We start from the raw sequence: 26782 nt of genomic DNA on the forward strand, positions 1-26782 counted from the left end.
CCCCGCTTTCTTTATGCCTGAGTTTGTAGTTCCTAATAGGAAGAAAAGAAGTCTACTATTTGGAATTTTCTTTGATATATCCTTGATTTACATGGCAAATAGAAAGCAGCTGTCTATTTAAGCATCTAATTCTTGAAACCATAGTCCCCTCAAGCGTCATCTGGAAATAATGTAGCTTGTAAAACAAAGCTAAGAAGAAAAGGCAATGTTTGTTTTATGTGGGATGAATGATTTCTGTTGGGGTCCTTTAATTCGGTTATTATGAGGGTTATTAAAAAGCACTATTACAAAAGAGGTTTAAATGAAAAGAATTTTTTTGAGCTGGTATCTTATTATTACAGTTGATTATAGTCAAAGCTGCAAGTGTTTTTAAAATGGCACTTTATTTTAGTTTCTCCAGATAAGAACCCCCCCCCCGCCCAAAACAAGTAATCTTACTCATTGTATGAGTGGAAATTTAACTCTTTCCTTAGTTGATTTAATTCTTGAAAACAAACTGAATTTGAGAATTCAGCTCTGCCTGTTTTTCTGGAAATTTCATGGATTTCTGGAAAAAAAAAAAAAAACTCAAGAATCCTTAGACTATTAGGGGATCACCTTATACATGCAAAAATGAACGCGAAGCATTAGAATTAATCGAGACTTCAGGTGTTATTAGAAGAGTCAACACAAGATAAAGTTAAGCATAAATTATTTCTTGATGTATTTGTAAATGATTTGAATTTCCGAGATGTGAATCTTGGAGATCTCAGGCATGAGAACTGGTATACTTTGGGAAGTAGAAAGGCAAGTTAATTTGTGCTTTGACTGTTGTTAGAGGCTATATTTCATGATTGGGTGGGTTCGTTTTCTTGATTTGTCAATACAACACAGCAGTTATTTTTGGACAGGTGACATATAAGAACTAAACCTCATTCCTTAAATGCACTTGGTACCACCGAAATGAAATTACATAGTGTGTTTGTTTAATATTCAGTAGGGCAGCCATGGTTAATTATTTTCACACATTTGAGTCACCTGTAATCTCTCACCTGGTATTTTCTATGATCTCAAATTTGTATTTTGACTAAAGTCATGCGGAGAGTATTGTGTTGCTCTGAAACATAGCTCTTTTTCCTTTAATGTACAGTGCTTGTTGATCAATTTAGTGGTTGAATTAATGATTTATCCTTTTTAGGAGTATGTTCAAAGCCTAAAAAGTACTGAGCCTTTAACAAGTAGGTATTATCTTTCTTATGAAATTGTTTCATACCAGTCAGTGATTTCAAATTAGAGTAAGAGTAACTTTTGCTTCATTAGTAGTAGTGCTTAGCTCATTAACCAACTCCAAGTCCTGAGTTTTCCCTACCCATTATGAATGCCACATACAATTACTAATATTCTCCAGGTTAAGTTAGTGATACTAGTTACAAGAGAGTGATGCATGAATAAACACTGCAGTGGTACTTGAAATGCCTTTTTCTTTCATCCAACAAGTAGGGAGCAACTACTGTTTTTTCAGGCATTTGTATCTGTCCTGTGCAGATATCAGTGAAGATAAAAATGCCTGCCCTCATGAAGCCTACATTCTAGTGAAGAGATGTGTAATGATTACATGCATAGGTAAATGAATGAGACGTTAGACGGTCCTATGGGAAATAAAACAGGATAAAGGAATTGCACACAGTGTGAATATACTTAACATTACTGAGCTGGTGGAAAATGGTTAAGATATAATTGTTATGTGTCTTTTACTTTTTTTTTTTTTTAAGTTAAAGAATATGTGCACTGGAATCTGGAAAAAAAAACAAGATTTATCCTTCATGTGATTTTGTCCTTATTAACCCCTCTGATCTTTGGTTTTCTCATTAAATAAAAACAATAACATGTAGTTCGTGGGATTATTCTGAGAATTAAATGAAAGAATGCATAGAAAGCACTTAGTGCAGTGTAACAAGTATTCTGTAACAAGTACTGTGTAATGTTGGGGTCCATGAATACTTCCACTACGGCTATGGCTACCTGAATGACGGGAAAATATGTCCTTTATTCTCCCATCACTAAAAACCAAAGCTTATTCCCGAGGAAGGCTATTTAAAATTCTCTTGTAGTGCATTGTAGCATAATGGAATAAGTTTACACTGCAAGTTAGGCTGGAGTTAACTCTCAGTTTTAGCACTTACTAGGTATGTTACCTCGATTAGGAAATATTTAGTTAGTGACCTTAGAGAAGTTATCGTAGTTCTCTGAGCTTCAGTTATCTCATCTATGAAATGAGGATACTAATATCTACTCTGTAGCGTTGGACTCAGTGTTAGTGATTATACATATAACATTCTTGGCATAGTAGGTTTTCAGTAAATGATGGATATTATCATATGATTGTATTCATTCAGCTATATTTATTATTGTTTAGGAATGTAAAGTAAGACGAGCTTTTCCATATGTCCTTCTGGGGCAAAATTTATTTGAACATAAGAACAAATAATCTATTTCTGACTTAATTATGGGTTTTAGAGCATACTATTAACGTATCTTTTTCTTGACTTTTGAAATTTCAGCATGTATTTTTTCTTTGTTTCACTGAGTTCTGTTTACCAATAGAGCCTTCTCACCTGTCCATTTAGAAGAAGAATGGAGTGTGCTATTGATGGCGGTTGTGGCAAATTAAAAGTAATTGGAATAGTGATGCCCACTGTAAACCTGCTCTTTTTCAAGTAATGGGAAAATCCTATCCCAAAAAAGACTTGTTAGGTTCCAGATGCAAATAGATAAAATGCTTTTTCCCTCATAGGGACTCAAGTATAAAAGATGAGGTCTGCATCTAACAAAAATGCTTCAGAACTGATTCCAGAGTATAATGGAGGTGACAACTTAATCTTTTTGAGTTTCAGTTTCCGTATTTGAAAATAAGCATAGCAGTGCTATTATTAGTTAATTGTTATTAGTTTTTAAGTAGGATTGAATACAGTAAATACAAAAGTGAAACAGCATAAATTCAAAGGGGCATCATCCATTCAAAATATATGATTGTGATCATGTGATGTTTTGCTCCAGGCGTTGAGTGACAAATGAACAGACATGGACCTTGCCTCAACTCAGGGAGCTAGTGGAGGAAAAAAACAATAATTTAGCAAGCAAATACAAAATTATAAATAAAGCTAGAGAAAATAACTGCGACAAATGCAAGACAGTTGTGAGACTCCTAATTTAGACTCGGGGGTGTAGGAGCAATGGGTATTTGCTCTGTGAGAAAGTGATATTTAACTAAGACCTGATAGATGAGTAAGAGTTAGCCAGAAAGGGAGTGGGGGGTGGGTAGAGTATTTTAAACAACATGTGCAAAGGTCCTGAGAGGACAGCGCTCTCTTTATTCAGCAAACTATAAGCAGTCCGACATGTCTTGGAGAGTAGCATTAAATGAGATCGGAGGTATAGGTCATCGTCAGGCTATGCCAGGTATTCAATGTAAGGATTTGAGATGTTATCCATATAGTTTGGTATAAAGTCATTGAAGGGTTTTAAACAATGGATGTACCTTTGAAAAAGTATTATAGAGTAGTGACTTAAAGAGGTAAGAGTTGAGACTGAGTGGCCATTTAAACCAAGGTGGTCAAGACAGTGGCTTGGAACTCAGAAAGGTCTAGGCTGGAAATGGAAATGTAGGTGTCATCGACCTGAATAAGATGTTCAAAGTCATGGCAATTGAGGAGAGCACAGTGAGAGAGAAGGTGGCATGAAAAGGATTGAGGGATCAGTCCAGAGCTCTGAGGGGCCCCCAACCTTTGGATGTTGGATAGAAGAGGAAATGCTTGTAACGAGGGGAACGGGGGAGACCCCAAACGCATAGTATTAGATGGGCATGTCTTAAAGAGGAAGAAATGGTGAACCAGCTCTGGATTGAAGATTGAGGATGAGGTGAGGATTAAAACATATCCACTAGATTTGGCAAATGTAAAAATGGGCATGTGGAAGTGAGAATTAATTTGAATAGTATAAGCTGACAGGTAGCTAGATTAAAAATGAGAAGATTCTTTTAAGAATTAGATTTTTTTAATTGAAGTCTAGGAAAGAAGGAGTATAAAATTAATTATTCTCAATCTCCTATTTAGCCTTTCTTATCTTCGAATATGTCTTTACTCCTGTTCCTGTTTCTTAGCACACCCAAGTTTATGAAGTTCTCATGTGGACTAATGAGTTAAGCTCATTTAAAATGGAAGTTTTATATCAGTACTCATAATAATAAACCTCGTAGTAGCTAGATATCCTGATTAATTTTCTTTATCTCTGTCTATCAGGTTTTAAATTAAGTTATGCTTAATAAACCAAGTGAAAGGTACTAAAATCAAAGTGTATTCACACAACTCAGGTTATAGGAAGCTCCAAATGGCCTTGTCATAGACTGGAATTATTTCCGTGAGATGGCAGGATATATTTAAGTATCTCTTACATTATAATAAGCTTTTCAGTCACTATCCCATCCATGGTTCAAAGGAAATACTCCTTGAAAGCATATATAATGTATTTTATTTTTTGCATGTTTGTCATTTTATTCTCAAAAATAGAGGAAGAGGTTTTGAGAACTGAAGACAAATGGGCAAAATGAGTGCTATGTAACAAAGGATGACAATATCTCTGTGTATGTGTGTGTGTATTAGACTTTTGTAAAAGCTTTAGATTGTTTTTTTATTTTTAATCTTTCATCCTGCTGTCCTTATATTATATTACTTATGTAGAGCCTTCTGTCCATTGAGTTCAAAGCACTTAACAGTCATCAAGTCATTTATTTCTTGGATTTATTGAATGGGTACCCATTGTTCAAAAGCCTGTGGGCGTAAGTACAAAGTTATAAAAGCACACAAATTAAACGTAATAGCACAGGAGCAAGAGAGAAAGCCAGCAGGATCACTGCTGTGCCTATTTGGGAATGCCAGACTCTTAAAAAGAAAGAAAAGAAGAGAAAACAAAAGAGAGAAAGAAAAGGAATAGAACAACCACCTAGGATTCCTCATACTCTGAGAATTACATAATAAATTTGTCAGTCAAAGGGAATGACCACGGGGTGCGGTTAAGAGAGGCCTAACTGAATTTAGAAGGTGCTCTGGAAAATGCTCCAACTCTTATGATCTCAGATTTTACTCTAGGAGAAGCATGAGAAATGATTGCGCTCTCTCCCACATTTTTGCAGATAAGTTATTCACATACAAAGGAATTTGGTTAACTGCCATTGTCTCAAAGCAATGTCATGAAATGTGAATCATGATCTTATTCTCAGGTTCCCAGTAAAATCTTGATTTCATTTCTTTCAACATTTTGGCTTAGAGATATATCTATTTCTTTTTAGTTGTCTCCTTCATATGGTGCTTTTAAAAAATGCATATTTTTACAGCTTAATAAATTAGAAAAACTTAAGCTGATTCTTAAATTAATTTAGAAGAGGAAAAGCCTCGTTTTTCAAGGGTAAGAAGTCAATAGATGACTGAAAATTAAAAAATTAAAAATTAAGAAATACCAGCACACACATTATTTCAGAATAAGAAGACAGACGTAGGAGGAAATAGCTAAAATGGTTCAAAATATTTGCCTCTGGGGAGTGGGAGTTAGGGGAAAGGAAAGAATGAATCCAGGGGACTGCTCTTTTTTTTTGTTTCAAATCTAGTAGTATTCTTGGCTTTTAAACTATTGTCATCTGTTACTTTGATAAAATTAAAATTGAAACAAAAGTTTAGGGAAAAGAAAAATAAGAACAGGAAACGAAACCCTCACGTACAATAAATATTTGGGATCATTTTCAAAAGTGAGTTTTATATATTATCCTGTAAGTCTTAGCCTGTAAAGGCTGTCATCAGCACCCTCACTCTATAAAGCATAGTCCAATTTTTGGTAATTCAAGAGATATTGGCTAAAACTGTTGATAAATTATGCATTCCACAATTAGGCGTTTTCCCCTACTTCTGATGTTCTTCCTTATTTAATTGGAAATCTCTGATGACACCGAGTGAAATTCTTGAAAGCACTGTAATGTGAAATCTTAAATGGGACACTTCCCGTGCTGCTCTATTCAGCTCTCAGTCTAAATTGCACTTATTTATCCTCCCTCTTCTCCCTTTTCTTTGCCTTCATAACATTTCCCACAATTCACAGCTCTCTCCCACTGGACTCTGAACTTCACATAGGCAGGGGTTACATCTGTTAGTCACTGCTTTAATCCAGTGCCTAGTCCAGTGCCTTTTCATAACACTAGTCATTCAGTATATGGTAAATGTATAACAAATGTCATCTGGGTTATTGTGTAGGCTAATTGGTAGCTATTGGGAGGATTGATTAAATTGCATCAGTTAGCTTGGTAACCTGAAGGAGTTAATAAAACTTCCCCAGCTGCTTAGAGTACATCAAACCAGACCTACTGTGGCCAGTAAATTACAGGGGAGCACAGAACACTGGGCAGGTGTTCAGTATTTTTGCTGTTACCACAGCTCTTAGGGAGTGTAAGGAGTATTCAGATAGCAACTGTTTTGAGGCCTTTTATAAAAGGCAGTTTGTAACTGGATTTTTTGTGTGCTCAGTTAATGCATTTTTAATTTCTCCTGTGTTTTTATTTGTCTCTCTTTCAGTTTTTGTATTCTTTTTGCTCAACATGCCTAATTCCTCATCCAATTTACTCAAATTTTAATTGACATAAAGTTGAAGTCGTTAAGAGTACTATAATCATTCCTTTATTTGGCTTGTTAGCATACCAAAGAGTTAGAGTTAGCAGTGACTGTTGAATAATAACCAGTAAATTAGTTCAAATAATGTCACAACATGTCTCCTAAATATAAATCAAACATATACAAGGGAAAAAAAAAAACCCTGCTTCCTAAAAATTTTGCTTGGAGAGGCATTTTTATTAAGAAAGCAACTACAGCCAGCCCTCCATATCCGCAGGCTCTATATCTACAGTTACAACCAACATCAGTTGGAAAATATTCAGAAAAAAAAGTTACATTGTTGCTAACAAGTACTGTAGCCTACTAGGTTGGTTGAGTTTATACTGAACATGTACAGACTTTTTTTTGTCATTATTTCCTAAACAATACAGTGTAACAACTGTTTACATAGCATTTACGTTGTATTAGGTATTATAAGTAATCTAGAAATGATTTAAAGTATTTGGGAGTATGTCTGTAAGTTATATGCAAATACTATGCCATTTTTATATAAGGGACTTGAGCACCCACAGATTTTGGTATCTTGAGTGGGGACGGGTCCTGGAACCAGTCCCTCATGTATACCAAGGGATGACTGTAAATTGCTAAAATTGATTTTATTCTGCCATTTTTTCATCATTGTTCTTTGGATATTTGAGAGTTCTTATTTACCTTACTCCCAGTGTGATCATTTGGTAAAACCAAGTGATTTTCAGGAAGATTTTTACTGGTCATTGGCTTTATTGATGAAATGAGGTAAATACTTTTCTGTAATTGCTGCTGTGCACATTTAAGTCCTTGATAAAATTAAGTGAATAGCATCCATTACAAAGGCTTTCTTTCGCACCTCTCACCTGATTTACATGTGGTGCAGCACGTACAGTCTCACCAGAACTGGTGCATGTCTAATAACATCTCTGACTTTAGAGCTTAAGGAAACCATGGTTTTCCTTTAAAGAAAAACCAAAATTGCCTGTCTCTTATTTGCAAACTTGTAGGACAGCTGACCAAAGGGTATTATCATCATTAAATTGCCACTTTAATGGTCAATTGTAGAAAAAAGCTGCATCTTCATTATATTACTTCCTTGTACTGTCACTGTGCTTTTATGAGAAATGTTACAGACTCAATTTTAGCTTGATGGCCATTGACTACTACTTGAAAATTTTTCTTGTTACAATGTATACATTACCCTAAAATGTCTTTGCTTTGCTTATCTTTCTTGTAACAAAATCTTTTCCTAATTCCCAAATTGATACAAGTAGACTAAAGAAGTGAAATAGAAGAAAGGTAGGAATCTTATTCTTCCTTGCCAACTATATTTTGACTGAAGAGAATCCTTTAACAGACCTTTTTCTATATTTCTATATTAATATCAACTTTTTCTTTGCCTTTAAAAGAAGGATTTTGTTCATGCTACATTAGGATTTTACCCACCCTATTTTTATTTTATCTTTTACATATTAATAATTGTTTCTACATACTTTTGTCCAGGAAAAATATCCAGAAAATAAAATTAGCTATCTCTCTCTTCCAAAGAAATCAGCATCATATAGCAAAATTGACAAGCAGCCCCAACTCATGACTTAATTGATTGCTAGGCTGTGACCCTAAGGGGAGCCATTTAAGCCAAAGCGTTATAATGTTACACATTAGGTTCCCTTCCCCAGAACTAACTTCATATTATAGAAATGCAAAAATACAATGAATAAAAAATTGTATTTTATAACCCTGTATCACAAACGGCAACAAGATAAAAATTGGGTCATGTGTGTGTTTTGAGGTGCGTTTGAAGCTTCCGAATATATAAATTTAATTTGTATATTCAATTTAGACTGAAGAAACCTTGTTTTAGTAACTCTGTAGTAAGCATTCTTCTTTACAGTATGGACCTTAAACTGCTTTTAAAATTAATTTTGGCCATAATAAATAAATTGCAAGTTTAATACAGGATTGCCTCTCAGAGTTTTGGAATTGTAATTGTTGTGTGATAGACAGTTTCCATGACAACAAGTGATTCCTTGCTCAAATTGTAGCAGCAAACTGAGTCACCCTCAATGCCACTGACCTTAACTGAGTCATGGGCATTGGCAGTTGTGGGACAACGTGTAGGCGTTGGTCCCAGTCATTAGGCAACCATAAATACAACTGTTGGTCGTTATGTAGAATAAGGTTCCCAGTGCAGTGAGTTCCAAATCAAGCTGTCCTTCAGTCAGGGGTCACCTGCATTTCAGCATGAGACTTGGAATATTTTTAAACTGTTTCCTAAGGGGTTTGCTGTTGTACTATAGCAATAGCATTTAGGTTTTTAAAAATTCTCACATTCACAGTTAGCTCAGCACATTTCATTGTAATTCACACAAATGATCTAAAATTCAAATTTCAGCATCATGGAAGCACTTCTCTTTAAATAGACATAAAAGTTCAAGTCAGAAAACATTATAGTTGTTTGACTTGGTGCCCAGAAGAGTTAATATACTTCCCAAGTACGTCTACATCTAGTAGGAAACTTTCATTCATTATTACTATTGCTTTTACTAGTAAGAGCAACAATTTCTTGAGCTGCTGCTGCATCTTAGGCATTGGGGTAGCTGTTTTACTCATTCTTTATTTCGTTTCCACTCTACTCGAACAGTTTTGCTGATAAAGAAATGAAGGTTTAGAATCTTGCCCAAGGTCACAGAAGCAGTAAATAGTAGAACAGGATTCAAAGGCCAGTGCGGTTGACCACAGAGCCTGTGCCACAGAATTCCTCTTCTGTACTCCAGCCAATTTTCCATAAAGCTGGGGAGTCTTTAATATACAGGGTAATTGCTATTGATTCAAATCCATGAAAATAGTTTTTAGTATATAGAGGTTCAGCATCCCTCAATTATATTTGCAATATTAGTTCTAAATAAAAATAACAAGTTTTTCTTCTCTTTTTTAAATGTTAAGTTGCTTACATATCTTGAAAAAATTATTTCGCCTTACAAATTTAGACAGGATTTTATAACTCCAAGGTGAACTACAGAGCGAGAACTGCATCTTATTTTATATCTTCGGTACTTGTTCTCAGTGCTTAGGACAGGGCTGCATGTCATGATGCTGTTACCTGGTAGAGACTGGTGGAAAAGAGCTTTTGAGTGAGTGTGGACCCCATTGTATCTGGGGCTCCACCTTTCCAGACTGACACATTAGACCACACTTAGCCTTTAAGAACTCAGTGACATTTTAGCCAGCTGCTTCTTCCCTCGGTCTGTGGAGACCGCCTTTTCCTCCGTGCGCTGCCAGGAGAGAGGGAGGACTTGTGATCCCTCTACTCTTAGAGGGGCTCGTCCCTCTGGGGACTTCATTTCACTTGATTGCCTTGCAAAATCGTCATTTTCAGTCTCTGGTGGACTTAGGAAGTCTCGTGGAAGATTCTTTACCTTATCTGGCTTTTCCTCATTGTTAGTACAGGAGAGGCATTCTTTGCAGCTTTCTACATCCTAAGCAGAAGCCAGTCTGGGTCCCTGACACTGCTTCCCTGCATCGCCCCCAGAGAGCCCTTTTATTTTACATTTGCAGGAACTGAGACCCAGAAAGCGACTTGTCCAGTCCATGGCAAAACTGGGACTAGAACCCAATCTAGGGCTTCTCTCTTCTGGCTTGCAGCTACTCTCCTTTTCCTTTTTTTTTTTTTAACTTCAGGGCTATAGCTCCCCTGTATGTGATTCTTCACCGTCTCTCATAGCACCACTGACTCTTCTTCCCCAGAAAGAATGGAAAAAGGGTACCAAGCATCATAGGTCTCTAAAGTTCACATGAAAATCCATGACATGGAAGTTTGGAGATCATTTCCCTTCTGTGCATTAACAGTATCAAAGATAATTAAGAAACAGTGGAAATAACAAGTTGTAAAAGAACTTGTAGGTTCTTTGGTTTAGAGAATGATTATTTTCAAACTTAGCCTTATACATTTTTACTCTCAAAGGTTGGGGGTTTTTTCCCCTTCTAAACTAACAGTGATTCTATTTAAGGTGCTGGGGTAATCTAAAGGAAATTCTGAATTTTACTGAAGTTTGAAGTCACCCTAAAGATTTTTCTCCATTAGTCACATTTTCAGTTACTCTAATAAAATTTGTTTTCTAAATTTAGTATTTTCTGCATTCTTTATGGAAGGTGAGACTCAAGAGTAGGAAGACATTTTTAAAATCTCATAAGCACTTATTTTTGCATAGAAAAAACAGCATCTCAGAATAAGTGACTTACCAAAGGTCACGTAGCTGGTGATTGGCAGAGCTGGAACTAGAACTGAGATTCTTGTGTCTCCAGCTGGGGTGAGGGAAAGCAATCAGTAGCCTGTCAAAGCCATCACAAAAAAAAAATATACACCTTCCTAGAGAAATATATTACTCAGATATTACTTTTTTCTAGGAGATGGAAGCGTATTTCTTTTTATAATAAAACACCAATGTATTTTGAAGAATGGAAATGAACACTAATTCTTAAGGCAAACATTAAAATTTAAAAACAAAATGAGAAACTCCAAGCTCAGGCGTTTGCTTATTCTCTTCGGCCAGTAAGAGGGCCTGGGGCAATGAGAGGTGCACTCCTCTGCACCCCACTTTCTGCTCGATGTGCCTAACCCGCTAAGGTAATGTGATTGCCAAGGGGCTGCAACTTAGTTGCATTTCAATGAGAACATTCCTTTTTTGTGAGTTCTCTGGCTATTTTCCAGGTATGGAAAAACATGTAAAGTTAGCCAATGACCCCTAGCAGCCACCATCACCTTGCTTTCTTGCCACCAGTAAGCATGTTTTAAATAACAGACTTCCCAGGGTTCTACTTTAGGCTTGTGGGCCACATTCAAACCCTGTCCGAGGAACGAAGACAAAGACTACATCGTTTTACATCCCCGCACAAGAACAGCGGGAATAACTCTGCCTTCTGCTCCTCCCCCTCCCGCCTCCCCCCACATCATTAAGGTTACACATTGTCTCATCTGGTCACAGGATTTATTCTTCAGCTGTGATTTTGCATGTAATATAAAGCTAGTTCTTGCTATCAGAAGCCTGATATTTTGGGGCAAATCCAGTGCTGGCTAGAAATAACATAGTCACAAAGCTTTTCAGTGTGTGTGCCAGTGAATTAACAGCATAAAGATAACAAGGGTCTATCACCAAAGGATTGGCTTTGAAGGCCATTTGCACATTAACTTTAAAAAGAGGCTTGCCTGTGCATTTCCTCCCCTTTCCTCCCCACTTTGGCAAAGTCCCATTAATTTTGTTGAAGGTTTTATTTTCTGCTGAAAATGCAGGAAATTTAGACAACTCTCTTGGAATCCCCCCAAAACTAATACAAACAAGATACATATGCTTCTCTTAAGGAAACTAAAAATAAATGATTTGAAACTATTTAACTGTATAAATTCCCTCTTAAAAGGGAAAAGGAAGTTTATATAATGAGGCAACCATGAATGCTGTTGACAGGGTAAGATACTCCCACAACTGCCAACTTGTCCCTTTGACATGAAATCACTGCTTAGCACAGAACTTGTTCAGGATTCATTACCAACATATACAGAAACCATCAGAAACATCTGAAAACAGGACCATTTTCTCAATGTCCTTGTTTTTACATTTGAAATTTTCTGCAATAAAATAAGTGGGTTTTTTTTTTAATTATTATTTTTAACTAAAGTCTGTTTGATCTGGGATCCATTCCTGGAATGGAAGCTGCAAGTACTAAAAATAAAATACTATGAATGAAGAAGGCACAATATTCTCCACATAGTTTGCTTCTCTACCAGTGAGCCATCAGGTTTTATTTCTGACAGAGCTAATTTTGACACAGCACAGAGGGAACATGGTTAGTTTTTTAAAGCATGTCTTTTGATAAAACTTTATATTATCCCATAAATGTAAGTCAATTTTTCTATACTCTGTCCTCTGAAACAGCGGCACCAGGGACTGGTGCTCCTATGAGAATCTAATGCCTGATGATCTGAGGTGGAGCTGAGGCGGTGATGCTCGTGCTGGGAGCAGCTGCGAATACAGCTTGCCCGTCACTCACCTGCTATGCTGTCTGCTTCCTAACAGACCACGGACCAGTACCGGTCCACTTCCCCAGGAGTTGGGGACTCCTGCTCTAAAGGACCAGTTTTGTAAATTAATAGAAGTAGAATTTGGGGTTTATATTTAAGACTAAGAAATGTGACTTCTAAGTTCTTTGTAGTTATAGTAATTGCATTAATTTATCAACTTTGGAAAGTCATTTATCTTTTGTTCTTTTTTGTAATGTCTAAAATTAAAATGATTTTTCTCCTTTAAAATGCTTTAATGTCTTTGTATTAAAAAAAAAAAGTCAAATGGGACCTTACATGTGTTACACACACTGTTTAAGGGCTTTATAAATACCATCTCATTTAATCTTCATAAAAAAAAATAAAAAAATAGCAACCTTCTTTAAATGCCATTTGAAATTCTGACACCCAAATAGTGATTAGATTAGATAACCGTTTAGGTCTGTTTAAATACTAAGATTTGAATGACTCTGTAATTTTAAAGAAACTCTAATCAAATTCATGCTAATTTTTCATTTTTCTTTACAAGAGGTGATTATTACCCAATAATGCCTTTTAAAAAATGAAACAAAGGATTTCATTTGTTTATTGCCATACGTAATAGTTACTTGCACCAGAATCTGGTCATGGTAGCAACTTGAAGGTTTAGTTAACTTGTAAGTTATAATTATTGAGATAGTTTGCCTTAGAAATTAGAATTAGCCAGAAGTTCGCTACTTTATTTCTAGTAAATCAGAATCTCCTTGTACACAGTTTACCCCTCTGGCCCATGATTATTTCATGACCTGTTTGGTGCCTTGAATCTGCAATTGATCTCTCAACACAAATGGAAGGATCCATAAGAGCATGGTTTCTAGGAAACAAGCAGTAGGAATACTAGCTGTTCTTTAAAAGATGATTAAAGTGTGGTTAGCAGAGAGCTGCTGCCACTTGAAAATGGAAATGAATTAGTTGCTGGGATTTAAGTATACATTTATGTACTTATATATTTGTTATGTATCTTAACAGCAGTAACTAAATATACAGAATTACATCTGTGATCAAAACAGTCCAAACAGAACGTGAATAGGATAAGGCTTTAAATCAGGTTATATTGAGGGACAGTTAAGTTTCTGATGGATTGAAGACAAGGTAATAGCTGTGACAATGGCATAGAAGAGACCAATGAGTAGGAGTGCTAATGTGATGGACTTCTGAGCTGCATCAACTTTCTATAACTACACAAAAAAATGAACCAGGAGTCTTTCAGTTTCTGAGTTCAAGGTTAAGTTTGACCACTTGAAATGAATATCATAGAAGGGATTGTAACATTAAATCAAGTGTTGGGAGTATCTTGCATAACTTCTGAGTATGTTTTATGATTTTATAATTCTTTGATTAAATTCTAAGCTTTCTAACTGGAAAGATAATAACTGAATTGCTCTGTATTAAGCTAAAGGATGGCTGAATTGAATAAAATAATGTATGTAGAAATTATTGGTACAGTTTCAGGGACATAAAAAAAAAAACAGTGTGGATACTTGAATTCAAGGAAACCTCAAGAAATAATCTCTTCGAAAGTACTTGTGGGAATAATGGTGACTGACACCCAAGAGGGGCAAGATGGTAGGGCTGCTCATTGTGTACAACCCACATCCATTTAGCAGTTGTTAAATCTTTTGACCTACTAGTTGTTATTTTGAATTTCGCCCTTGGATATAACCAGGAAGGAAATTGGCGTTCTCTCATAAACAGGATAGTTGGGCTGGGGCTGGGAAGAGGTCTTCATATTGAAATTTTAATAACCTAAATTATTTAAAATGTTACATGTTAAATTATAACCCACTACGGTTTAAGTTAAACTTGTTTTTAATTTCTAAAGTATGTTTAATTTCTCACTTTTTTTTATCATCAATTAATTTATTTGTTTGTTTGTTTTTATGATGACATTGGTTAATGAAATCCAATGCGTTTCATCTGTATACTTTAACAGTAAGACATATATATGTATATATATTTACACTGTGTGTTCACCTCCCATAGTTAGATTTCTTTCTGTCTCCACATATTTGATCTCCTTTACCCCATCTATCTCCCCCTTTCCCCCTCCCCTCTGGTAACCACTGGTCTATTGTCCATGTCCATGAGTCTCGGTTTGTCCTGCTCATTTGTTGCTTTTAGGTTTATATCCCGCATATAAGTGATATCATATGATTTTCAACTTTTTCCATCTGGCTTATTTCACTTAGCATGATTATCTCGAGGTCCATCCATGTTGTCGCAAATGGCAGTATTTCATCTCTTCTTATGGCTGAGTAATATTCCATTGTAAATATTTACCATAGCTTCTTTAGCTAATTATCTATCGTAGGACACTTCGGTTGCTTCCATGTCCTGGCCACTGTGAATATGCTGCTATAAACATCGATGTGTAAATATCTTTTTAGATATGGATTTTTGAGTCTTCGGGGTAAATACCCACTAGAGAGATTGCTGGATCATATGGTAGATCAATGCTTAGTTTTTTGAGGAACCTCCATACTGATTTCCATAGTGGCTGTACCAATTTTCAGTCTCACCAGCAGTGTATGAGGGTTCCTTTTTCTCTGCATCCTCTTCAACATTTGTTATTACTTGTCCTGTTGGTTAATAGCTATTCTAACAGGTGTGAGATGGTATCATTGTGGTTTTGATTTGCATTTCCCTAATAGCTAGCGATGTTGAGCATCTTTTCAAATATTTGTTGGTCATTTGTATATCCTCTAGGGAGAAGTGTCAGTTCAGGTCCTCTGCCCATGTTTTGATTGGATCATTTGGGTTTTTTTGTCGTTATTGAGTCATATGAGTTCTTTGTATATTTTGGATATTAGGCCCTTATCAGAGATGTTGCTTGCAAATATATTTTCGCATTTAGATGGTTGTCTCTTTGCCTTGTTGACGGTTTCTTTTGTTCTTCTACTCTTCTGAGTAGAAGCTTTTTAGTTTGATGTAGTCCCATTCATTTATTTTTGCTTTTACTTCCCTTGCCTTTGAGGTCAAATTCATAGAATCTTCTTTAAGTCCAAGGTCCTTGAGTTTAGTGCCTATGTTTTCTTCTCTGCATTTTATTGTTTCATGTCTTATATTCAGGTCCTTAATCCATTTTGAGTTAATTTTGATGCGTGGTGATAGACAACAGTCTAGTTTCATTCTTTTGCAGGTGGCTTTCCGGTTTTCCCAGTGCCATTTATTGAAGAGGCTTTCCTTTCGCTTTTGTTTTCCTAATGGTTCTACAACATTAAAATATATAAGATGCTTTCAAGTATGACAGTCCAACAAAATGTGATTTTGCATAAAATGTCTTTGTTATAACTTCTCACATTATATTTTCAGTTGATGCGAATAATGCAAGAAACTTTATGTGGTCATTTAATTTATATTAAACTGATAAGAACAGATACTACACTTAATCTTAGCCAAAAGGCCAAGAAGCGATCGTCATTTAATTTATAAATAAAATATCCAGTAACTCCTTTAAATATGAGAGAGTTAGTATAACTCTTAAAGAGCCTTCAGTCAGATTGATTGATGCAAAGTGAAAATTAATGTGGAATATGCTTATTGATGTAGTGTTTTCAGTTTATACTTTACCTGACTTGGGAATAAAACAAATGATCAATAGTTTAGTTTGAATTTAAATGAGCAGGAGCCTATTTGAGAGTTGGGTGTTTACCCTGTCTGTTTCAGCAAATTACTCATTAAAACGTTGAGAAAAACTATTAATGTGTTTGAAAGCAGAAATTGTAAGCTATCAACAGGTAATTCATTTTTTAAATTTAATTTTAATGTGTTAGGACCTAACACTTAATATAAGTGGGGATATGAAATATTTATGGACATGAAATTCTGCAGAAAGCTAATATTTTGACTTGTAGTCATACAGTCTCACTGATTTGCTCTTAAATGACTTTGAGAGAGATTCTCTAAACTTGAAGCCTCTTTTTCCTCTACTAATTTAAGTACCATAGTGAGATGAAAAACCTAATTGAGAGAACTCTGGTCAAGATTATGTTGTCAGTTCTCAATTTGAAGGCTCATCTCTTCTCTTTGCTCTGAAAACAAAAATAATCGATGAACTATAACAAGAGAACATTCAAAACACATAGCCATACCCCAAAATGAGATAAGACATTTCTCAGAGCAGGGTCTGGAGCAGTGAACCTGCAGAGCTTCAGGTCTGGAAGGACACAGGAGTGGCTGCAAGCTCAGCTCCTACAGGGTGCATCACTAAATGTGCCCAGGTAAGAGGCACCATGCTAGTGCCAGGTCCCCTGCTAGAAACTGAGAGCTGGAATAGATCTTTTATTGAAAAGAGGCTGAATCAGGGTGTTAATAAATGCTTTTAAGTTTTATGTCTAAGGAAGTGGAAGGATGCAGAGCCAACCTTACAATGGGATTTTGAGCCAAACTGATAACTGTTGGTGACGGACCCTCTCCTTCCTCTCTGCAGTTTCATCACAAAGCAGTTGTGATACACCTGCCTTGATAACCTAGTTTCAGACTCTAGGAAGCCACTGCATGACCCTTAGATTTGGGGGACTAATCCACATTAAATAAGGCTGCGTAACCAAAACTCCAAAATACATGCTGAAATGTAACTTAATACTAAGAAAGACAGCCAATATAGTCATGATCATGATTATGAAAGACAGCCAATGTAGTCATGATCATGATTACGGTCAATTTATCTGAACAGAATTGAAAATTAAAAGAATAATTTTGAAAATACTCCAAGTATTTTTAGTATCCTCAAAGATAAATGAAGGAATAGTATTTAAAGAAAAATAAATAATTGTGAAATAAAAACAGGGAGAAGTGAAATAAGAATGTGACTGTGACAATACTAGTTAATTAGAAAACTTAAAATGAAAACTATAGTCATTAAACTTGAAAAGTCAATAAGCAGAATAAATTCTAAACTGGGCATTATCACAGAGGATCACATTGAGAACCCCATCAGACAGTGTTATAATTTTCGCTTCAACTGGCAAACATAATTTACAAAATTCAAGAAGAGAAGGAAAGTCAATTGTATTTACATGTATTTTTGCTCTTTCTTCAAGAGATTTGTTGATTACTTACTTTGAGTTTTGCTGTCATATAACTACGTTTGGATTCCCAAAGACAATTGACTTTGAGAAAACAGAAACAAAACAATAGGCTTTTTGTCTGTAAATGTAAAGATTGAAATGACAGTGCAGAAAAATGAGGCCACATTCTGAATTAGGCACTTTTCTTGGACTTGGTAAGACCTTACCACCACTGTACATTATGAAAGTCTAATGATTTAGGGTGACACAGTGATGAGGATACAAATAAGGATCTATTAAATGAGGGGCTAAGTAAGCTCCAAATTTCCTTCTGGGTTGGCGAGTTTATAATTTATTACATGAAATTCCTAATTGTCACCATACTAAGTTTAAAATTTTTCCCCTCAGATTTTTTAGTAACTGATAACCTAATTCTAAAGAGTCTTGACAAAAATAGTCTTGAAGAGTTCTTCTGCATGATCTTTCCAGTGCTGTTACAATTTTGAAGCAGTTGCTCTCATTCTAGTTAATTCCGTGTCAAGGAGAAAAACACTGACTCTGTGTGGGGATTTTCTTTATCAGGCACAAGACCTAAATGTCATCGAAGAAGTGATTCGAATGATGTTAGAGATCATCAATTCCTGCCTGACAAATTCTCTTCACCACAATCCAAACTTGGTGTATGCACTGCTGTACAAACGGGATCTCTTTGAACAGTTTCAAACTCATCCTTCATTTCAGGATATAATGCAAAATATTGACCTGGTAAGTGTAAATGGAGATGTTTATTATGGTTCTTTTTTAAATATCAAAGTAGAGAAAGTTTAACAGATCTCGATAAAAACTATAATAGTTAAAGTCTCTTCAACATTAACTGTATTTGCCATCTATTCTGCTATAACAGTTGTCGCATTCCATATGTGTGTGTATGTCTTAGATACATAGACATACGTATACACATACACACACACGTATATATTTAATAGAATCGAGGTCATACTTTATTTTGTACAGTTCTGTATTCTTCCATTTTTACTTAACATTTAGATCGTTAGCATTTTTCTGTAGTATCATCAATTCTTTGAAAATCTCACATTTTAATATCTGTATTACGGATATCCTAAAATATATTTAACCATTATCTGAGATAAGAAAACCAAGATGCTAAGAGAAGGTTTCCCAGGTGAATTTAACACAAATCCAAGCCTAAGAGTCATTGTCTTAGATAATGATTACATATTTGCATAGGGCTTTATCATTGTGAGTTATTTACACATCCATGATCTTATTTGACCCTTAAACCATCCTTTCGAGCGGGATTCGAGCGAAGCAAAGCAGGGCTCGAGAGGAAAAAAATCATTGGCTCAAGGTCATTTAGCTAGTAAGTCACTCAATCAGGCCTTGAATCCAGGTCTTCTCATTAATAACTCCATGTTTTCAACATTCACTTGAATAAACCTAAGTAAGATTTTACATGAGCAGGCTTTCCAACAACTTTTTGCTGAATACTGCCATGCAAAATAGTGCTGGGCACACTGGAAATTCATTCAAAACATTGTAAACATTTACATATTTTTTTTAAATGCCATGATAAAGATATAAATAACATCTCTACTTTTTGCCTCTTTCAGCACTTTACCTTCCCCTTTCCTCCCCTAAATGCCCCTGAAATTTTGGCTTAAGCAAGCCTTTACTATTTCTTCTTTCATGAAGTTAACCTTGAAAAGTATTGGTAGAGGAGACTATGAATCTACTTTTATTTTTAGCTGACAGGGAGTTGAGAGTTGATATTTTTCATTAAGACATTCAGCAATGTTGACTATCTGAGACAGCCGTGACTAACCTTGGAGCACTTTTAACTTCTGCAGAAAGAGTTAGACATGTGTTTTTCAAGTGGCCAAATTTCTGTTATCCACTGGTACATATCCCTCCCGTCTAACTCCCAAGATGACATGATCTGGCTGAATTAGGCAGCAGGACAAAACAGAATTACCACAGCAAATGAGCGAGGACATGGAAGAATTTTAAGCCTGAGTATAAGTAGAGAACAGAGGCAGTGAACAATAATAGTTATGTAGTATAGTAAAGGCCAGAAATATATTTATTTGAGCTAAGACTTGACGAAGGTAGAGAGTGAGCCAAGTAGGTATCTAAGGTCAAAGTGTTCCAAGCAAAGAGAACGTAAGGATAGGCTGCAGACATGTCCCTGTCTCCCTCTGGAGTGAAAGATAGGTATGTTTACTGACCATTAGAGAAGATTTGGGTCCCTAAGCTCAGAGTTCTACTGCATGTGCAAAGGTCATCTGGCCCTCTTCAAATCACCATTGTGCAAATTGGGGTTTGGGGAACCAGTGCAAAAATGTTACCGCTATTGCTGTGACCATCCTTCATAACTGACCCAGAAATCTCCATCTTCTTCCAGAATCCATGAAACTGTGACTAACTTCTTAACTTGCAAGTAGAGTAAAATTTCAGACTCTTCACAGTTCTTGACAATGTGAAATGGTATGATTTTATTTGAAGGTAGACTGTTAAATAAAGATGTATATTATAAACTCTAGGCCAATCACACAGAAGAAGTAGAGATATAACTAGATAAAATAGACCCATAAATTATACGCAATCCAAAGGCAGGCAAGAAAAGCAGAATAAATATTAGTGAACAAATAGAAAACAACGAGCAATATGGTAGATTTAAATTCAGCCACGTCAATAATTACATCAAATGCCTCAATGAAAATATTTTCAAATTGGATAACAAGTAAGATCTGACTATGTACTGTCTATAAGCAACTCACTTCAAAAACATAGATACATTAAAAATAAAAGAATGAAAGAAGTTTTACCGTACAGGTGCTTATTAGAAGAAAGCTGGAGTGATAATAGTAAAGTAGACTTCGGAACAGGGAATATTGCCAGAGATAAAGAGCGATACCATAAAATGATGAAGAGGTAAATTCATCAAGAAGACATTACAATCCCAAATGTGGATGCACCTAACAAAGGTTCAAAATACATGAAGCAAAAACTGATGGAATTGCAAGGAGAAATAGACAAACTCATAATTATAACTGAAGAAGTCGATACTTCTTTCTTAGTAGCTGATACAGAAAGTAGACAGAAAATTAGTAACAGTACAGAAGACTAAAACAGTACTACCAACCAACTTGATTTAACTGACGTTTAGAAAACATTCCACCCAACATTAGTACATGTAGAACATTCACTGAGATATTCCATACTTGGGGCCATAAAACCTCAACAAATTTAAAAGACTTGAAGTCATATACAGTATGTTCTTCAACCACAATGAAATTAAACTAGAAATCAATAAGAAAGATGTCTGGAAAATACCCCCAAATATTTGGAGATTAAACAATACACTTACAGGTCAAAGGGAGGAAGTTGCAAGGGAAATAGATAGACATTTTTAAAAAGTGAGCAAAAATAAAAATGAAAATGCAATATATCAAAATTTCTATGACACAGCTAAAGCTTTGAGGGAAATTTACAGAATTAAATTCTTCTGTTAGAAAAGAAAATAGGTCTTAAATCAATGATAAGATTCCACATTAAGAAACTAGAAAAATACCATTAGTCAGAACTACCACCAGGAAATGGAGGCCATCAACACCCAGATCAGCCTGGAGCTCCATGCCACCGCATTTACCTGTCCATGTCTTTCTACTGGGACTGTGATTATGTGGCTTCGAAGAATTTTGCCAAATATTTTCTTTACCAAGCTTATGAGGAGAAGAAACATGCTGAGAAACTGATGAAGCTGCAAAGTCAACGAAGTGGCTCAATCTTCCTTCAGGATGTCAAGAAACCAGACTGTCACAATGGGGAGAATGGGTTGAATGAAATGATGTGTACATTACACTCGGAAGAAAGTGTGAATCACTGACTATTAGAACTGCACAAACTGGCCACTGACAAAAACGACCCCCATTTGCGTGACTTCATTGAGATTCATTACCTGGATGAACGGGTGAAATTCGTTAGACAATTCGGTGACCGCATAACCAATTTATGCAAGATGGGGGCTCCCGAATCTGGCAGGGCAGGGTATCTCTTTAACAAGCACACCCTGGGAGACTGTGGTAACGAGAGCTAAGCCTTAGGCTGGCTTCCTGTAGCCACAGAGGTGACTTCCTTGGTCACCAAGGCAGTGCGTGCATGTTGAAGTTACCTTTTCTGTAGGTTTTACCAAAACATCTACTTAAGTTCTTTCCTTGTATCATTCCTTCAAATATAGTAATTTGGTACCATCTGCCCCCCCCCAAAAAAAGAAAATGGAAAGAGAAGAAAAAATTAAACACAAAGCTTACTAAGAAAGAAACAGATTATCTAAGTAGTTCTATGTCTTTATACTGAATTAGTACTTAAAAATTTTCCAATAGAGAAAACTCCAGGCCTACATGGCTTTACTCTTGAATTCTGCCAAACTTTTAAGAAAGAAATAATACTATTTTAATATAAACTTCTCTATATAATAGAATAAAAAGACATACTTTCCAACTCATTTTATGAAGACATTATTAACTTAATGTCAATACTATACAAAGACATTACAAGAAAAGAAAGTTATAAATCAGTATCACTCATGGACAGAGGCACAAAAATCCTCAACAAAATATTAGCAAATCAAATTTAGCAATCTATCAAATTATCAGTTAGCACATATCCCAGGAATTCAGGCTGGTTCAACATTCAAAAACTAATCAATGTAATTCACCACATCAGCAAAGAAAAACCATAAAATCACCTTAGTGTATGCAGAAAAAGCGTTTGTCAAAATTCATTATTTTTTCATGATTAAAAAAAAAAACCTATGCAAACTATGAAAACTTCCTCAATCTAGTACTAAGTTTAATTTTTTTGAAAATAATAAACTAATATAAATTTTTGAAAGAGATCAGTTATGCATAAATTCACATAAAAGTACATGCATTTTTAGTAATGTATTCAACTAGTGGTGATCATGTAGGTTTTAACTTTCAGGCTTTCCTGGAATTGTAGATTTCACTTGCTAGTCCTGTCTGGTTTGGTGAGATGACCTTTGCAACCAAACTCAGTTCTTACAAATTATTCACCTATAAGAGGCATAAAATCAGAAAATATAGACATGTAACTACAAAGAAATATTATCAATTGTATAGATTATTGGCAATAGTAACATTGTATAAATTTTATTCTTAACAGACTACTTTCACATGTATTATAATTATTTTCTATGTGGTAGATAGGGCACCTTTTTCATTTGAAGATATTGAAATATACCTAATAATAATGGCAGGGTGGCCATTTGACAAGCAAGAATGTTTGCCTGTCTAACATACACTTACTCTTTTGTCACCCTCATGTCCCTCGGAAAAGCTTCTCATTTCTATAAATCTGTGTTCTGGTGATCATTCACTTTCATGATAGGTGGTTAAATGTGATTTTAACATTACTCAAAGAGTGCAGCTGATTAATCAGACCATGACATTGAACAATTATTGTTCAAAACTAATAGCCAAATTGAAGGTAATGTGCTATACTTAGATTTACTGAATTGCAGCCAAATATGGTAGGTGGAGGAAAGTTATAAAACACCCACTGTGAAAAAGTACCTTCTGTTGAAAGGTTGCCTTTGAGTTACACTAACATATCATTCATTCTAATTTTAGCTAAGGTTTTAACTTTAATTTTTTTTTCTATTATTGGCTATTATTGGCTGAATATGCAGACATATTCAGAGGGAAAAAAAGTTGATCTAAATAGTTTTAATGGTTACTGTGGAAGTTGATAAAAGCCTGTTATCATCATCATCACTAAATTTACTATTGTGTGCAAAATTCTAACCTAATATTAGGAAATACATGTTTCTATCTTTGAATACAGATTTTTTTTTTTACTAGTTTCACATTCTTTGCTAGTGTTGCATCCTGACTCCAAAGGAAATTTTCAGCTAAACAGCTTAACACCTTTCACCTCAAATGTTTTCTATTAAAAAAAACTAAGCCTTTGTTACATAGAATTGCTGGAGATAATAAAGTAAGAAGAAACATCCGGGTTCCAGTCTGACTCCTGCCACTTACTTGGCTCACCCTGGCCAAGCCTCTCTCTCTCTGATCCTGTTGACTCATCTGCAGGACAGATTTTATCAGCTTCATAGGATTGTTGTGAGAATTAAATAAATAGTATACGTAGCTCCCAATGGCCCATGATAAACGTGCAATAGATGTTCGTTCACTTTCTTTTTGACATATAAATTATATTTCTTTTCTGGAATTGGTAATTTTAGCATTGTTTTAAAGTAGTGGGAGTTTGAATGCAAAAACATTAGAATGTCAGCTTTACAACATACAGATAAGATACAGTTCAAGAAAAGAAAATTTACTTAGAAACTGAGTCTCTTGCCTACTCTGCAGCTCCCATGGGAATGGGAGTGTTTGCGGCTTAGAGGCAAGTCTGTTTAAGCCACAGAGTGATCATTGCATTATTTTGCATTACTTTGTTCTTTGATGATGTGACATGTAAGTACTCTCTCCTATGTTGGTTTGTTGTGTCTGAATATTTGACTACTGTCCATTCCACTTAGCTTTGACTATATGTATTTTGTTATCTCAATCAGTGATCTCCAAAGTGGATAATACACATATCCCAGAGGTGTTAACTGACAATCCATAGGGGCATGGGAAGAAAATGTTAGAGCTTTTATTTATTGACTAAAAATAAACAGATTTCTTTTTACTAATTCTTTATATTGGCATGGACCAGCAGCCAGGGTCTCTGGGTCAGCCACAGTACTCCAGGTATCCTGAAGGAGGAAATAGGAGTGCTTCAGCTTGGAGAGCTTACCTTTCATTCATTTGAGGTTTATTGTATTTTATGTGTTCATGGTTTTACTATCTAGATCTAACTAATAAATAAACCCTCACAAAATGAGCACGATTTGCATGATTCCTGCAAAGGAACCGCAAATTGATGGCAAAACAATAATATAAGTATTCAGATATAATATGTATATTAATACGTGATGAAAATAAAATGGCAAAGCTGACATCCCTCTCCTAGAATAAAAGTGCTACATTACAAGGTAAAAACAGTAATGAATCAGTCTACTCTCACAAGAAATGGATCCATAAAAATTATCAAGAACGCTGTTTGCATTATGGATTTACATAAACAGTGCATCTTACTGTAAGTGTTATTATGTTTTCTAATGATCATGTGAAGCCTTTGTGATTAGCAAGACATATAATAGCTAATTATCCAGATTATTTTTAATGATAATATTTTGAGTACAAAAAGTATTTTGTGTCTACAATTAAAATCTAGTTATTTTTTCTTTATTTAAATTTTTATGTACATTTCGTAACATGTAAATCATTAATGTTGCAGTATATAGCATAATTTATAAATAAATGGGACATATATTGGAAGTACATCCTCACTTTTTTGCTTGTAGGTGTGTATAGTCAAAAATAAATTTGGACACTGCTGGTCTGTATTCTGGCTAATGGTCAAAATCACATAGAGAGATTGGTATAGAAGGTCTCTGGCCAGGCCTGGGGATCAGTATTTTCACAAAGATTCCTGGCTACTTTCGATGATCAGCCACCATTGAGAGCTATTCCTTGTCTGCGTTATCTACTGCTATAAGCCAAAAATCATCCAATAGTGAAAATATCTGTGGTTAGTAAATATTAGAAGGGGGAAAAAACATTCTATAAGCCTCAAACATCTGTAAGATTTACCTACTTTTCTATTAGCATTTTTCATTTCTTAGAATGTGTTTTTAACAGATATATTCCTAGTCTTTAAATATTTTTTGGTCAAAGAAGAGAGCTTTATGTACAGATATTAGGCTGAACCATATGAAATTGCCAACATTCAACCATTTTTTTTTTACCTAAAAAAATGGCATTTCATATGGTTAACCAAATTTTTTTTCTCAGAAAAACAATGTGTAAAACCAGTAAAGATATTTATATAAGAGAAAAATATTTAATTTGCATCTTTGTTGTTGTGTATTTTTAAATAAATTTTAATTTAATTATTTCAGTATGTTTTCTATCTGTATTGTGTCTGTCTTCAAAGACTTAATCACTATATTATAAAAATCAATTTTAAAAAAAATCAATTTGAGTACACGCTGTGTCTAAACTCAGAACAGAATTTTATCCCAGAATTTCCCAAAAGAGCTTAAAATCTGACTTGGGAAAAAACAAGATCCATAGGCATATGCTGGAAAACCAACCTGTCGTGGACAAAATAAACAGCTTGAAAAGGGGCTGGTGCCAGCAGATTGCCTGAGATAAATTATTTATCCCAACTCAACCACCATGTACCCAGCCATCAGCTGCCTTTATTTTCACTCATTGCCGCTGTCTCTCAAGGCACAGACTCATTAAGATCCTGGCTCCGCCGGGCCTCTTTACTTTACACTGGAATGATTAGCAAAAAATAGTACTCCTGAATGAAATATTTAGGAGAGTAATCTTAAATGAAAATTTATAAAAATGTTTGCAAATAATTGTTAGGAACTTAATATAAAATAAAAATGGAACTAGTCAAGTTTGTTTTAAAAGCATGTTTTTATATTTTTGCATTTATGACTATAAACATTTAAGTTATCCTCTTGAATAAAAAGATCTACAGTCATCTTGATTTATTAAAACTGTGATTTTTAAATGATTTGTTAAAGTATGACATTCTTTTAGTGTTTTGTGACAAATATTAAAGGACAATATTATTTCCAGAATGCTACGTGTTGGCATCTTGCTGCATAGTTCAGGCTGTGCCGTGACATGAGACAAAGTAATTACAGTTTGCTGTTGATTGTTCCTGGTGACCAGGAATAAAAGTGTTGTGGGAAAATTAAATTAATAAATAATACCCCAAACATCATTTTAGCCATTAGCTTCAAATTGTTATTAAGCCTTTTTTTTTTAAAGAGTTACTATTAAGCCTTGATACTGAAAGGTCTTAAGCTTTAGCTTTCTCTTCCTACCTTCTGATGGGTGCTGCTC

At 35.1% G+C, this 26782-nt stretch overlaps 1 protein-coding gene and 2 pseudogenes across 8 annotated transcripts in view; 2 read left to right on the forward strand and 1 right to left on the reverse strand.

Annotated features, from left to right (window-relative positions):
* DYM (dymeclin) overlaps nt 1-26782 on the forward strand; it is a 261639-nt gene that overhangs the window by 189170 nt on the left and 45687 nt on the right. For all 8 annotated transcript variants that reach the window (XM_006919911.3, XM_015595753.2, XM_006919912.3 and 5 more), the window contains one exon: nt 18345-18527. In XM_006919911.3, the coding sequence (XP_006919973.1) occupies nt 18345-18527 (183 nt within the window). The remainder of the gene's footprint in view (nt 1-18344; nt 18528-26782) is intronic.
* On the reverse strand, nt 16014-16168 carry LOC112469476 (annotated as a pseudogene).
* On the forward strand, nt 20593-22621 carry LOC107196262 (annotated as a pseudogene).

The sequence above is a fragment of the Pteropus alecto genome, unplaced genomic scaffold (genome assembly GCF_000325575.1).
Source record: "Pteropus alecto unplaced genomic scaffold, ASM32557v1 scaffold146, whole genome shotgun sequence".
Lineage (NCBI taxonomy): Eukaryota > Metazoa > Chordata > Mammalia > Chiroptera > Pteropodidae > Pteropus > Pteropus alecto.